General features: G+C 47.0%; 1 protein-coding gene across 11 annotated transcripts in view; it reads right to left on the reverse strand.

The window, feature by feature from the left end:
• Positions 1–16,219, reverse strand: part of sema6d (semaphorin 6D) — a 424,805-nt gene that overhangs the window by 26,439 nt on the left and 382,147 nt on the right. For 7 of the 11 annotated variants that reach the window (XM_072470609.1, XM_072470613.1, XM_072470606.1 and 4 more), the window contains 10 exons: positions 13,543–13,702; positions 8,651–8,762; positions 8,383–8,443; positions 5,486–5,548; positions 4,991–5,092; positions 4,239–4,329; positions 3,827–3,946; positions 2,830–2,918; positions 1,878–2,095; positions 253–384 (listed from right to left, as the gene is read on the reverse strand). In XM_072470609.1, the coding sequence (XP_072326710.1) occupies positions 253–384; positions 1,878–2,095; positions 2,830–2,918; positions 3,827–3,946; positions 4,239–4,329; positions 4,991–5,092; positions 5,486–5,548; positions 8,383–8,443; positions 8,651–8,762; positions 13,543–13,666 (1,112 nt within the window). In that variant the 5' untranslated portion in view covers positions 13,667–13,702. Of the gene's footprint in view, positions 1–252; positions 385–1,877; positions 2,096–2,829; positions 2,919–3,826; positions 3,947–4,238; positions 4,330–4,990; positions 5,093–5,485; positions 5,549–8,382; positions 8,444–8,650; positions 8,763–13,542; positions 13,703–14,946; positions 15,091–16,219 lie in introns of those variants that run through there. The other 4 variants (XM_072470614.1, XM_072470604.1, XM_072470605.1 and 1 more) reach the window with 1 other exon arrangement.

Consider the following 16,219-nt stretch of genomic DNA (forward strand, 5'->3'; position numbering starts at 1 on the left):
TCGGCCCCCCAAGATGCGGAGGATTCCGCACCTTTGGGGCGGCGCGATGCCGGACTGATTTGCGCAGTTTTTGGCGCCGGTCGGCGGACATCACGCCGATTACGGAGAATTTCGCCCATTATGTTCAAAAACCCAATAAAAAACATTAAAAAGAAAATCATGTAACATCTCACTCAAGGTGAGTCAACTGAGAAAATCTGTCAAATCATTGATGTTATTAACATTGATAGTGGTAATAATAAAATAATATACCTAGGCTTTGGTACCCTATCTTCTGGCACAGCAGTCCAAACAGAGTCTGGGGTCTTTTGTTCTTTAAACCTTCCTTTGAATGATTTTTCAATGTCTTCCATATTGAAGGCACACACTGCCGATCCAGGGATGCTGTACAAGATAGGAAAATATGGCATGAAAAAATTCATTCGACCAAAGAGCTGAATTTTAGCTTTCCACAAATGTGGGGGTTTGGGTCACACAGATCCTCAAAGTTTTAAAGATCTGGGGCGTCATTCTCCGACCCCCCGCTGGGTTGGAGAATGGCCGTTGGCCGCCGTGAATCCCGCCCCCGCCGGTTGCCGAAGTCTCCGGTACCAGAGATTGGGCGGGGGCGGGAATCGGGCGGTGCCGGTTGGCGGGGCCCCCCGCTCAATTCTCCGGCCCGGATGGGCCGAAGTCCCGCCGAGAAATTGCCTGTCCCGCCGGCGTAAATTAACGTAGGTATTTACCGGCGGGACAAGGCGGCGTGGGCGGGCTCCGGGGTCCTGGGGGGGGGGGGGGGGGGCGCGGGGCGATCTGACCCTGGGGGGTGCCCCCACGGTGGCCTGGCCCGCGATCGGGGCCCACCGATCCGCGGGCCGGGCCTGTGCCGTGGGGGCACTCTTTCCCTTCCGCCTCCGCAACGGCCTCCACCATGGCGGAGGCGGAAGAGACTCTCCCCACTGCGCATGCGCGGGAGACTGTCAGCGGCCGCTGACGCTCCCGCACATGTGCCGCCCCGAATGTCATTTCCGCGCCAGCTGACGGGGCGACAAACGCCATTTCCGCCAGCTGGCGGGGCGGAAATCCCTCTGGCGCCGGCCTAGCCCCTCAATGTCGGGGCTCGGCCCCCAAAGATGCGGAGCATTCCGCACCTTTGGGGCGGCGCAATGCCGTCTGATTGGCGCCGTTTTGGGCGCCAGTCGGCGGAAATCGCGCCGTTGGGGGAGAATTTCGCCCCTGAAGCCTCGACCTTCTATTTGCCCTCCTCTGGGGAAGTAGCAATGGAGGCAGGACAAGGTGGTGGCCGGGTCTCCCAGGCAGTGAGAAATGCAAAACTGTGAGGAAGGTGAGGATGGCACTGAAGAGAAGCTGAAGTGCTTTTACAGCACTGCTTTGTGGGTCAGAAGGAGGAGTAGCACGTCCACCGGATCTTCAAACCAACCCAGTGGGTGTAATCCCCCCCCCCCCAACCTCCCTCCTCCCGCCGCATGTTTTGCAGTGGTGGAAGAAGCCCACCAGTGGCTGGCGGGGTGATTTTCTGATCCCGCCATTGCCAACAGGGTTCCCCGTTGAATACTTCCCCTGTCTTTGGGAAACCGGTGGCGGAGGTTCGGGACTGGGGGTTCCCACCGGCAGGAATGGCCTGCTAATTCTGGCCAGTGGATGGATCGGATTCACCTGCACCTGCACCTGCGGCTCGTTCCAGCATACTTCACACTCGACAAGAAGCCAAACCTGCTAATCAAACTGCTTTTCAAGCGAGGAAATCCATTAAACCCAGTACACTAGGAAACGCAGATTGTGTTCCCATCTGAAACGCCAGGCCCCACCTTTGCATCCCACCTCTTAACATCCGGATGAAATGCCAACAATTTGATGCTAGGTTAGCCATTCCTCACCTGTTAAGCTGGGTCGTAAATACTCCGACAATGGTCGGGTACCCATTGATTTCTATAATGTCTGTGATGGACTGTAATACATCAAAGTAGAAGAATGAATCTCCAGGAACTGAGCAGTTTAAACGAGCTTTTAGAAATGATGTCCAGTGTTTTTCCAACACCCGCTGGGATCCTCCCATGTCGTTCTTACAAATTCTTGCTACACGCGAGTAAACAGCCTGTGAAGAAACACAAATGATACACTGAACAAGACTCATTTGTGCCAAACTATGATATTAAAAATTGACTTTATACTATTACTATTTATATATTTTTTACTTTTAATAAATTACTCCAAAACCAACTGTAATTAACGCTTTCTTTAGTGATTGGCAATTTTTTTAAGGACTTCCAAATAAGCATAGTACTCCCAGACCTGCTCTACAATATTGAAAAACATATGGTCAATGAGTTGTAACCACTTTAATTAACCATGAGTAAGATGCTTAATAATTTACTGTGGCAAATCTATGTGGGATTGCAAGTAACATGAACAGCATTAGTGAGACTAAAATATTTATTAGTGGGAGCCTTTAGAGGGAAGAATAATTTTTTAGAAATCTTTCAGCAAAATTGATCATAGTGTCTGTAAATCTTAAATTTTCACTTATAGAACAAATGAGCAGGAACAGGCGAGGCAAAAGATCCTCATGGCAAATGCAATTAGAAGATAAATCCCCTAAACATTGATTCTAATTACACCAGAATGAAATACCTGACAATTTATAACCTCCCACTCTTTCCAAATGTGTAATCCAGATTAGTCATTTATAATTATTCATAAACTAGCCTACCATATGTTTACTGAACACGCTGATATAGATTCAGCAATTTGCTTTTTTAAGCAAAACTCATTAATATTTCTCACGCTCATTTGTGACTGTGAATTGTCACCTCGAGAAGAGCAACTTGCCTTTCCAAGGTTGTTGTGTTCAACAGCTATTTCTCGGAAAAAGAAATACACGTAATTTCCATATTCAACAGCATGTAGGAAGTGAGGCTCTGTTAAAACATATTAAATGCATATTTAGACTTCTGGCATTTTCAGCTACACACACAAACACTATTTTTGTCAGGCGCCAGGGGCGAAATTCTCCCGAAACGGCGCGATATCCGCCGACTGGCGCCCAAAACGGGGCCAATCAGACGGGCATCGCGCCGCCCCAAAGGTGCGGAATGCTCTGCATCTTTGGGGGCCGAGCCCCAACATTGAGGGGCTAGGCCGGCGCCGGAGGAATTTCCGCCCCGCCAGCTGGCGGAAACGGGCTTTGTTGCCCCGCCAGCAGGTGCGGAAATGACATCCCCGGGCGGCGCATGCGCGGGAGCGTCAGCGGCCGCTAAGTTTCCCACGCATGCGCAGTGGAGGGAGTCTCTTCCGCCTCCGCCATGGCGGAGACCGTGGCGGAGGCGGAAGGGAAAGAGTGCCCCCACGGCACAGGCCCGCCCGCGGATTGGTGGGCCCCGATCGCGGGCCAGGCCACCGTGGGGGCACCCCCCGGGGCCAGATCACCCCGCGCCCCCCCCCAGGACTCCGGAGCCCGCCCACGCCTCCTTGTCCCACCGTTCAAAAGGTGGTTTAATCCACGCCGGCGGGACAGGCAATTTATCGGCGGGACTTCGGCCCATCCGGACCGGAGAATCGAGCGGGGGGGCCCGCCAACCGGCGCGGCCCGATTCCCGCCCCCGCCGAATATCCGGTGCCGGAGACTTCGGCAACCGGCGGGTGCGGGATTCACGGCAGCCCCCGGCGATTCTCCAACCCGGCTGGGGGGCCGGAGAATGACGCCCCAGGTTTGGAAACATTTAACAAATTGCCCTGTGTCTAGGAATAAAAGTTCACATTATATTAATTTACAATACATTACTTAGCTTGAAGTCAGATTCAACAGTGTGCACAATTTTAGCATTACCTTTGATCCATTTTGAATCGTATTTAATTGTCCTGAGAGCTGACCCATCCCCCATACTACGATAGATGACTGCATCACTGGCCAGGAAGTCTGCAACTGTTGCTGAGTACAATTTATTGTCTAGAATATGAAGCAGGCAAAAAGCAAGTTATTCATTTTAGCCTTACTTTGCACAATGTTCTCCTGTGGTTACTTCAGTTCCTGGATACTGTTACTGTATGCTTGTGTATATTATTTCTATAAATGTACATAGACTGGTGTTCTGAGTAGTTCCACATTGAAATGAATTATCGGCTGTAATAATGTTGGTGACACAAACTTGGCACACAATGAGCCGCCGTATCTTTCCAAACTTGCATTGACACTATAAACATTATCAATCATTTAGATTCAATGCTAATGAACATCTTACCAGCAAAGAGGGCAACGTTGGTTTGCTTGGCATCAAATGGGCACCGTGCCAATCCACTGACTTCTTCGCCATTATGATCCAAAGTGTCCAACTACATAAAATGAAGATAAATTATACCTATGTGTCAGCATTGTTCGTACAACAGCTGTGAAGCAATAACATTTTATATGACTATAATACAATTACTATTGATGTATTCAAGTGTTCTGCTCTTCTGTGACATTAGCATTAACCTTTGCAAACTTCTAATATTGCAAAAAAAATTAATTGTTACTTCTTGAAGTGATTTATTAATATTTTTGAAAATAAGTACATTTTTCATGCCATTCTGATTCAAGCAATCTTTCAGATAAGGGATCTAAATGCGAAGGTTATGGGTCATCCTTCCAGAAATTAAGTTTTCATATAAATTTGCAATGATGAAATATTAAAGGCTTCAAGTCTTTTCTGGATATTCATTTTCGCTTTCAGTGGAGCAGTTGACCTTGGGTGTCCATTTTTGCTTTTGTTTGAAAGGCAGAGGCACATCTCGAGCTGTTCTCTGAGCTTATCAAAGCCTCGCTCAGTAGCGACATTAACATTTTTAGGCTTTACTTCCACTGAAACTGTTAATCAATTAATCTGCAAAGAACCAAACTGCTGATGGATTGCTGGAAACTCTGAAGACATGCTGGGCCCACTTGGGCAGATAAAGGGATCAATTCTGCTGAATCGGTCGATTTTAATTGACAAAAGGTCTCATCATTACTCACCCGATAATATCTGCATACAGGGTTAAAAGCGTTTGTGCCACAAACAAAGACAGTGTCGTCAGATTTGGGGACAAAGACTTTGATAAAATTGTGGCATTCATCCTAATGGAAAAATAAATCCAAAAATGCATTAGATAGATACTGCATCTCTGATTTAATCAGCTTATAATAAATGAAGTAGTCTGTCTCAGTCAAAATACAGCGTAATTCAGATAAATGAACGTCTGGTTCAGCACAGAATATCAATGCATTATTCCCATTCACGCCAATAGCTATCAATATTTCATTCCCATTCACTCCAATGTATAAGCCGTGCGTCTATCTCAGAAGCCAAATATTTATATTAATCAATAGTTTCATCATTCACTTCAGTTAATACACTATGTATGCCACACTCCACTATATGGAGATCGAAGCCCAGTGGTTGTGTTAAATCAACTGGTTATTGGGAGTATAATTGCATCGACAGGCAATAATTCAGAATATAGTACTTACTTTGTGTTTGCCCTTCATGGCGCAGTTACTTCTGTCTTGCTGTCTTGACTTCCAGGTTAGTTTCTATCACAATGTAGATACATTTACTGTTCAGATTGGACTCATTGATCCAGCAGAAGAAAATTATGGTTGCAACATTTTGTAATAGCGTTTTATAAATGGATTTAAACTCTCAATATTTCTCAGCTGGTTACTTTGCAACCTACGAGCACCAAACACAGTATGTAACAAGCTTGTCAGTTTTACAATTGTTCCATCACTGTATGAGTGTTAGGACATTGAAATATTTCAGCTGAGCCTGTGTATCTGACTCTGCCTCTCAAAACCTGTCTCCATTATCACTTGTGAGCCTTCCCTTTGGCACACGTAAGTATGCTAGCCCCAAACTTGTACTCGACTCGAGAGCGGTAGCATTTTACAAATTCAGCACAAAATATTGGACCATTTGCCACATTCTAACATCCTCAAGTGACCAAAGCTGGCTGGTTCAACTGAATACTCATGTGTCAGAATCGCTGAGTCTGTTTGGCCCAGTGAGCATTTCTTCAAGCGTTCATAGCAAAAGACAAACAAAGCATGGATAAGGGTAGGGGAAACAAATGACAGTGTAAAGTAAGAAAAATAACTCTTATGTAGCCCTTTTAATGTAGAAAACTGTAGAGGCATCAGAAAAATGAGGAAATATTGGGAGGGGTGCCTTGTGGGCAGATTTTCCCCACAATTTGGCTATGTGTCAGTTTTGGCGCAAAAGCTGGTGCGCATCGTGCTGGCGCGATCCAGACTGCAATTCTTTTTAGGCACTTTACAAAATTTCCCCACATTAAAAACGCTGCACCTGTGACACAAAGCGTCTGATTCACCCACTCTGGGGGCTATCTGAGAACTTTAATCAAGGCTGCATTCAAATGGCTCCACACACACAGCACTTGCTCTTATTCAATCCAGGGGAATGACAGCGAGGAAGCCAGCGCCCCGCTTTACGGAGGGGACCCTAACCAGAACATTGGATGCGGTGGAGGAGAGAAGGGCAACAATCTACCCACAGGCTGACAGGAGACCCTCCAGCAAATTCACCAACCCCGCCTGGGAGACGGTGGCCACACCAGTGAGTGCCAGCACCACAAGCGGACGGGGGTGCAATACCACCAAAAGGTGAACGGCCTATTCCATTCCGCCAGGGTAAGTGCTTCAGGCATCCTCTTTGCACTCCACCTTGCTTTCATCTCTCGGAATGCCACCTCAATCCCACATGCTACCAGGATGTCAGCACCAACCTCTCACAGGCTTCCTCACATCCCTTGGGACTCTTCCCCTCACTTCCCCCTCCCTGCTCGTGCGCCGTGCCCACACATGCCTGGTTGCATCGACATCTGACCCGCTAGATGATCTGTTAATGTTATCCCCTTATGTTTTCCTGCAGGAGAAGGTTCCTCACAACCGCTGTGAGCAAGTGAAGACAGGCAGTGGGATGCTGGAGTTGAAGATCCTGACTTCATTTGAGGAACAAACTGTGGAGCTCGCAGGGTGCGAGTGGGCCGGCACTGAGAGCGAGGTGGCTTGCGAGAGAAAAGTGAGGAGCCTCTACACATTTATTCTGTGTCAAGTGGGTTCTGAGTAATCCAAATATTTTCCCTGACCATCCACTAATACTATGTCCCTTTCCTTGCAAGAACATCACCCGATTTCCCTGGCCTGTACATCAACAGGGTTCCCACCACCAAGGCTAGACCTCTGAGAAGATGTTGGAGAACAGTTAAGAGTTAACTACATGGGATTCGAATCCCAAGTCTGGATTATTCATCCAGTGGCAATACCACTGCACCACCTCTGCCCCATTAGGTCAGAGAGTAAATTGAGCTGAGTACGCAGGCCCTGGTGCAGGCTGGCATTAGGGATAACAGGGTTTGGGTGAGGTAGAAGTGACAAATAATGGGAGGTGGCCAAGAGAGCATGATAACCGTCTTCTCTGGAAGTGACAGACAGCAGATGATTAGAGGCGGGGCAAAGACAGCCAATGTTATTTTACAGCAGTGCTTAAAATGAAGAGAATATGGCTACCAGATTGTGGCAAGGGCCACGGACAATGACTTGGGTTTTTTAATTGGAGGCAATTGTGGCTAAACCAAACTGGGTGTTGGAGAAATAATCTGACCCAACACAGGGAGTGGTTGAGAGAGATGGTGGGAAGATAGAGCTGGGTGTCATCAGCATACACCTGGAAGCTGATCTTAGATGTTTGCAGTCAGCGTCGTCAATGGGGTAGAATGCAAATGAGAGGGAGGATCCATTGATGCAGAGCATTTTAAAGAAGAGGCCATTGACCACAATATATAGGAGCAGAAGTGAGCCGAGTTTGCTCTGCCATTTAATGAGATCATGACTGATCTGGTCTGATAATCCACAATTTTTCATAACCCTTGATTCCCTTACTGATTAAAAATGTGTTCATCTCAGCCTTGAACCCGGCCTCTGCAGCTCTCTGCGGTAAAGAATTCCACAGATTCACTACCCCGTGAGAAGAAATTCCTCCTCATCTCTGATTTAAACTGGCGACCCCCTTACGCTGAGATTATGCCCCCTGGTCCCAGATGCTCCCACAAGGAGAAACAACTTCTCAGCATCTACCCTGTCAAGCCCCCTCCCCGAGAATCCTTGGTGTCTCATTGAGGTGGACCATGGGGGAGATGCTTAACAGGAGATAGTGCCATAGGAGGAGGGATAAAAACAAAAGTATGATTTGGTGCCAATGGTAACAATTAAAGGATAAACCAGAAATGGCTGTGGAGTTCACCGAGGAGTTGGCTGGACAATTAGTTCTACTGACCACATTGTACAGCGTGGATGCAGTTGAGGAGGGTAGCGAGGAAGATGTTAAAAGGGGAAGAAAATTGACGTACCTTGCTAGAAATGATTTCTCCCCTTGGTGGATCATTTAAATTAATGGCGTAGACTTGGTCCCTGAAAATAAATACAATTTGAGCATGTAAATGAGCTTGCTATATTACAGTTCAGAAGTTGAGGTCACCATTCAAGCTTAAGCCTTTTCTTTCCTTTCTAAATTCACTTTTGATGAGAATGCCGCCTGGGGGATTTAAGTTTAATGTTTAAATTTGCGATTTGATACAAGTGGGCAAAGAATAGAAAAACCCAGATTAGCTCAGTTACCTGCCAGCAATATAAAGTATATCTTCGATTTTCAGCATCAGCTGATAGTCCAGTCTGTGCAAAGACTCGTTTCCTAAAAGCCGACCTCTGAATATTGGATATTGTCTCGAATCTGCGAATAAAGAATTTGGTTGTATCGTCACACAAGATTACGTTGCTCAGAAATCCATGCAAGAAATTAACTGCTGGTATGGGGCTAGTACAAACCATTTGTAAACATAATGTATTGTATTGCAGATAGATTTTACTTGAATGAAACAACGCCGGCACGTTAGTGTTTGACATCAAGCATGGGAGACATTAACATTTATTTTCTAATTAATGATTGTCAGATGACCAAATGTAGTTGCTGGCACTGATAAGTATTCATTCAGAGATCCCTCCTGCTCACTGACTCGGTCATTCCAGCTTTACTTATTAATTACCTTCATTTACAGGGCACAGGGCACCTCTGAACTCCAGTGCAAACAGGATGAGAATGTCGCGGTGACGTGTGGACGGGATCACATCAGTGTATCGGCTTCTCAGAGGGGGGCAGGATTCTCCATTTAGTCGGCGTCCGGCGGTATCCCGACGGCTGCCCCACAATGGGAAACCCCATTGACCGGCCGGCGGAACTGAGAATCCCGCCGGCGGGCCGAGGCAAAAAAAGTGGCGTGGAGGAGCGGAGAATCCAGCGCAGGGTTTCTCACTTTGCAAATTTCAGAGAACGATGCCATATGACCTTGGACATGTGATCACAAACATGGCCATCTCACTTGCCTGGCTGGGAAGGAGGTTATCTAGAATTATAATTGACAGTTCCGCTTCAGCCTATTTTTGTACCCACACCGATTTCACTCTCTACAAGCACTTGTGATTGGGGATATTCGGTAATTTTAATTTTGGTCTCAGGATGTGGGTGGAACCGGCACGACTGCATTTATCGCTCCATCTTAGCTGCAACTTAAGAAGATATTGGTGGAGCTTGCTCTTGAACTGTCGCAGCCCTTGTGATGGGCGCTCCCACAATTATGCTTGGTAGTGAACACCAGGATTTTGACACAGTGACAGTGAAGGAATGGTGATACATGACGAAGTTAAGCTGGTGTGTGACGTGTCAGGGAAATTAGAGGTGATGTGAAGCCCGCTATTTATGGGCAGCACGAGAGCACAATGGTTAGCACAGTCGCTTCACAGCTCCAGGTTCAATTCCCGGCTTGGGTCACTGTCTGTGCGGAGTCTGCACGTTCTCCCCGTGTTTGCGTGGATTTCCTCCGGGTGCTCCCGTTTCCTTCCACAGTCCAAAGATGTGCAGGTTAGCGGGATTGGCTATGCTAAATTGCCCTTAGTGTCCAAAAATGGTCAGGTGAGGTTACGGGGATTGGGTGGAGGTGTGGGCTTGGGTGGGGTGCTCTTTCCAAGGTCCGGTGCAGACTCGATGGGCCGAATGACCTCCTTCTGCACTGTAAATTCTATGATTGTGGGTGGGATTACCTTTTGTCAAATCTGCACATTGTAACGAGACAGCTACTGTCGCTTTAATATGCAATTCCCTGAAGTAACCACGGTGTTGGGGTCTATCCCCTTCATCGTGGAGACCTCGGGCGAGTGCTGTTCAGTGCTGGTATCCACAAATGGAGACCAGGGGTCTCTCAGGGGAAATGTGGCCCCCAGGTGCATGCCACCATTGGTACCATGGCACTGGTGGTGCCACCCAGGCACTGCCAGACTAGCACCCTGGCAGTGCGACATGGATGCCAGCCTGGAACTGCCAAGGTGGCATTGCCAGCTGGCATTTTTTGCACGGTGGTGATTGGGCAGGGGGGGGGGGGGGGGGGGCGTGCCATTTAAAAATGATGCCCCGATCTCTTCCTGCACTGAAGAGTTTCAGCGAGCAGGACAGGAAATGGGACTAAGTGCATCCTCAGCCACGATTTCCACGCTGAGGCCCTGTATCTAACCAGAGTCACATTAGATAGTGGTGTGTTTCTTGGCGCTGCAAATGCTGGGAAACATGCGGCTAAATGCGCTTGATATGGGACATAATCCTCACTTGGTTAAATTGTGGCCAATATCTTGAGTAAGCCAGTGTTTGCTGCAGTGCATTCTACAAATGGTGCATACTACAGCCACAGTACACCAGTGCTGGATGGGTGCTTATGAAGTTCATCAGCAGGGGTACCACAGAAGCAGAATGTCTTTTCCTGGAGGATGTAGAACTTGGGCGGCAGGATAGCACAGTTGTTAGCACTGTTGCTTCACAGCGCCAGGGACCCAGGTTCGATTCCCGGCTTGGGTCACTGACTGTACAAAGTCTGTATGTTCTCCCCATGTTTGGGTGAGTTTCCTCCGGTTTCCTCCCACAAGTCCCGAAAGATGTGTTGTTAGGTGAATTGGACATTCTGAATTAGACACCCGAACAGGTGCCAGAGTGTGGCGACATGGGGATTTTCACAGTAACGCCATTGCAGTGCTAATGTAAGCCTACGTGTGACGCTAATAAAGATTATTATGATTATTGGTGCGGCTGCACTCATCCACATCTGTTGCAGATGTTCCAGCACAAAATGGGACTTGAACATTGTCGATGGTGCTCAGATTTCAGGGGTCATGAAGTGTGCCGCACCTCAGAGTAGCCAATCTCAGTCTGCTTTTGTAGCTGAGTTGGCTGGTTTGGTTTGAGCAATATGGCATTTGTAATTTACTGACCAGCACCATCAGGTCCTGTCGATCTCAGACCAACATTGTTGTACACGTTTGACTCTCACCTGAGTCAAAAGCCTGTGATTTCAAGTCCACGTAGATTTGAGCATACAAACTTATACTGACCAGTGCAATACTGAAGGAGTGCTGCATTGTTAGAGGAAAATCTTACAGCCAAGATGTTAAACCATGTCTCCAGCTGTTTGCTAAGACAGGCACTCTTTGAAGTTCACCTGCTTTAAGGAGGAACATTGTCCAGGACATTCACCATCAGCAAAGATTCATTTCCTCTTTGTGGGGCTGTAGGTACAATGCTATATTGGCACTTTTAATGTTTACTCATTGAAAGGAACTAAGACAATGGGCGAGAAAACTTGGAGTGTTTCCCGCTACAGAGGCTGATGAGACACATCTAATCTTCTGGCTCTGACCTCATTAATCATGCACCCGGATACTTTGTGCTGTATTCCTTGGAAGGACAAGCCTGATGGTGTGTAGTCCGCCGTCCTATCTGGGTGCCATATTGAAAAAGTGCCCAACATCACTGACCCACTATTGAGAAAGAAGGTGGACTTCCTGAAAATGAAAAATGCGTCTCCAGGAGCACTCAAGAGGCTGGAAGATGGATCCCGGCCAGGACACTGAGTCTGGAAGTTCCACCTGTAGATGCTTCCCCCCAACCCCTCCCATCCATTGCTGTGGTGGTCTGGTGTCCAGGGCTGTCGGCTGCTTCCATCCTGCACTCTGGAGGCAGCCCCAGGCATTGTTCATGGGAGTGCCGAAGTTTTCCAAACATGTTTTCCACTGGCGTGTATTCCCGCCAGCGGGTGGAGAATTGGGTGTGATTAGAAGACTTCAGTCCGGCCGTCACTGGCATCGCATTCTCGGGATGCAAGTTTATTTCACGCGGCCAGCCTCCAGGGTTTTTTTCCGAACTGCCATGGCTGGCACCAGCCGAAAATCCCGCAGGAAATTCACGCAAGCTTAAAAGCGATCTTTGGACCTCCCGTTGAATTCTCCCGCCCGCCAATGGGGGCAAGGGCGAATTCCACCTCGGCTGTCGGACATGGTCTGACTGGTGGTGGGGAATGACAGATATCTTTAGTTCATTCATTCAGAAAATATTGAAAATGCTGCAAGTGACAACTTCAGCAGAAATTAATTATTATTTAATACCACAGTTAGTAATAAACATGTCTTAAACACAGAATCATAAACAGTGATCCGATTTGTTAAAGACAAGGGGCGAAATTCTCCTCCAACGGCGCGATGTCCGCCGACTGGCGCACAAATCGGCGCCAATCAGACGGGCATCGCGCCGCCCCAAAGGTGCGGAATGCTCCGCATCTTTGGGGGCCGAGCCCCAACATTGAGGGGCTAGGCCGACGCCGGAGGGATTTCCGCCCCGCCAGCTGGCGGAAATGGCGTTTGTTGCCCCGCCAGCTGGCGCGGAAATGCGGCGCATGCGCGGGAGCGTCAGCGGTCGCTGACAGTTTCCCGCGCATGCGCAGTGGGGAGAGTCACTTCCACCTCCGCCATGGTGGAGACTGGCGGAGGCGGAAGGGAAAGAGTGCCCCCACGGCACAGGCCCGCCCGCGGATCGGTGGGCCCCGATCGCGGGCCAGGCCACCGTGGGGGCACCCCCCAGGGCCAGATCGCCCCGCGCCCCCCCCCCCCCCCCCCAGGACCCCGGAGCCCGCCCACGCCGCCTGGTCCCGCCGGTAAATACCAGGTTTAATTTACGCCGGCAGGACAGGCAATTTCTGGGCGGGACTTCGGCCCATCTGGGCCGGAGAATTGAGCGGGGGGGGTCCCGCCAACCGGCACGGCCCGATTCCCGCCCCCGCCCAATCTCCGGTACCGGAGACTTCGGCGGGGGCGGGATTCACGGCGGCCAACGGCCATTCTCCGACCCGGCGGGTTTCGGAGAATGACGCCCATGGTTCTGTGGATTAATATGTACAAACTGTGTCACTTAATTATTATTTTAAAAAGATTAAATTCAAAGCCTTACTTTATCCTGTCTTCTTCCAATTTGCACTGTAATTATTTTATTGGCGAGAGAAGTGGGCCTGTTTTTGTTCTGCTTCACCGTTCTATGGTTTGCCTGGTCAGGCGATTGTGTGACTATGGCACAGGTTTCGCGAAATCAATGTTTGCAACGTGCACAGAAGAAACAGTGACATTCCATGAGGCATTTCACTTACGGTGGAACTCTATCGTGTTAATAGGTTCATCGTCTTCAGGGAAGCTAACGGCTTCAGTTGGGCAAGCCATCAGTAGTAGAAAGAAGGGCACCAAAAAGGAGGAATAATCAGCACAGAGCTTCATGCTGGGCACTGTCTTCCTTCGCAAAATGGAAGCTACCTGCAGAAAGAAAAACAGACAAGACAAAAAAGGAATTTTGTGAATCATTCGCCAGCACCAGAATTGTAACTCCCTCCAGTACACTCTGTAACTCAGTCAAAGCATGAGTGTTATCATGTTTCTTTTTAAGCTCTTGTTCCCACTGTTGATTTACAGTTTTAAACCAAATATTAGTAATGCAACAAAACTGAAAAACGAAATTAGCCAAAAAGAAGCCAATGATCTAATGAAGTCCAAAAGGTATCTTTTACATCTAATGAGCTTCTATCCCCCTTGACCGACATTTACTCCTCAAGCAACTTTATGAAGGTGATCTCATTACGGATGGCTGGGCCTCGCTGTATGCCGATTGGCTGCTATGCTTCCCTGCATTACTTCAGAACCACTTCATTGGCTTTGAAGTGCTTTGAGAAATCTCAGAGGCTGTGAATGGAAGCTGTTTCTTTCTTTGTTTTCTTCATGTCAATAGCTGTTTGTCATTTGACATATTCTTGAGCCAAAATAAGCGGCCTTGATTGAAGTGCATCTTGTGATTCAGCACTGACTGATCAGCTTGCTCATTCTTGCCTTGCCTTCAGTGAGCTAATGAAAGACAAGTTCAAAACTCCAGGCAAGTTTTGACAAAATTATGGAAACTGATTGTTGTGTTGATAAATTCTTTTTTAAAAATTTGCTAAAAGGTCGAAAATTCTGGGCTCGATAAACGTTCAGTATTAAAAAATGGTCCGTGTTCTGCAGAATGACCCTTCCTCACCTCATCTCGGAGGCAAACTTTGAAAGGAAAATAGTTTTTATTGTTCCCAGAGACGAGTTTCCGTGGCACATTTGGAGTTAACCACTTAAAAATTTGAGAACGGAACACAATCTTTAATTCCAGATTTACCCCAGATTAGAATTTTTTTGTCCATTTGAGGTGGATTAGTTTTACAGTCAATCCCTTGCAGAGTCAACATTATGTAAACACGTACGTTCAAAGTAATTGAGTTTGTTTTTCATGACACATAAAAATGACATGACATTACCGCGGAGCAACTGTAGTGGCAGAGCTGTTGATGAGCGTGCTTGGGCTAGTGCTTCATATTGAGTTTAATTATTTGATCAAAAGGGCAGATATCGTATTCAACCGAAACAGAAGTAGAAATATATAGAGTGACTCAAATTTTCCCCGCAATGTAATAGAGATCAAGGTGCTTTTCACTATTGAATTTAGTAATTCTTCTATGGAACAATGCATGTGAGCTCACCAATTTTAAAGTCTTTTCCATCACAATTTTCTCCATTCCTTTCAAGAGCCCACAGGCATATGCAGGGCTCTGGTTTCCCAGGTGCCGGCAGCCCTCTGGCACCTTGCTCAATTGGCTGCTCCTCCTCATTGGAAAGCTTTGTCTTCACACGCACAGTGCCCAGCAGCAGACAATGGATTCAAACAGGAACACAGGTTCATTTTTCTGCTTCTGAGCCTCTACTATCACAGCGAACAGCACGGAACATGGATAATTTTAGTCTCAATTTCTCAACACTGCAACATTTATTGATTGGGGCACGAGGGGAGCTGCTCTGTTTCCATTGGCAGCTATTATGGACAACAGCATTGACCAATGGATTTCTAACTAAAGAATGGTTGCAATGTCTGCAAGGAAACTGTGCAATAATTAAGCCAATTAATTTGAACATAGCTCCCAATATTATTGTGTAGTTTGGAAAATACTACAGCAATCAGTAAAATAACAATGCTATTATGTTTAAATTGATTTTCATTATTGTCCAAATCTTTTAGGATAGTATATTCCGTTGGCCACAGGCTTCCTTCAGGCATTAATTAGAATTACATGCGGAATGTGAACTCCAAGTTTGAAACAGAGTTACTTAAAGCTCAATTTCACAGCAGAATGTGATGATAATGTAATGTATTCCTTCAGTTACAGTGAAGAATAACTTGTTTTCAGAGAGGAGGTAGGTGAGGGTCAGTAGCAGCTGTCAAGTGTGGACAATTTCAAAAAGGTAAAACGTGCTCATTTATGTCCCATGAACTTTGAATTTTATTACACAGATTCAGCTATAGTTTGTCCCAGTAAAAGACCTTTAGCTATTGCTAATGAAGCTTGGTGATCGTAAGCTTGGATGCAAAAACTGAAAGGAAAAAAAAAACAAGGTTTTGATATTGCCTTTCAAAAGATTGCCCAACCTTGTAAAAGGCCAATACACCATTTGTGATCAATGTCAAAACAGCATTTGTTCCAGTAACAACATGTTGAAAACAAAACAGTCTTAATCGTAGTTTTAAAAAAATGGCCTCTGGTTTTGCTTATCTTCTGTATCATGTAAATAAAAGGGGCCACGATCAGTGCCATAGGAGAGGAAGCCTCTCAGTCTGGTCTATCATTGATAAAGAGCTTGAAAGCCATTGTAATGCTAATTGATGCAAACACTCAGAGGTAATTAGAATTGCTTTCCTTAACCTTCATAACTTTCAAGGCTACAGCTACTTGTTCCTGTCATCAATTTATATATGCAAGC

This window comes from Scyliorhinus torazame, chromosome 12 (assembly GCF_047496885.1).
Source record: "Scyliorhinus torazame isolate Kashiwa2021f chromosome 12, sScyTor2.1, whole genome shotgun sequence".
NCBI classification, from domain to species: Eukaryota; Metazoa; Chordata; class Chondrichthyes; order Carcharhiniformes; family Scyliorhinidae; genus Scyliorhinus; species Scyliorhinus torazame.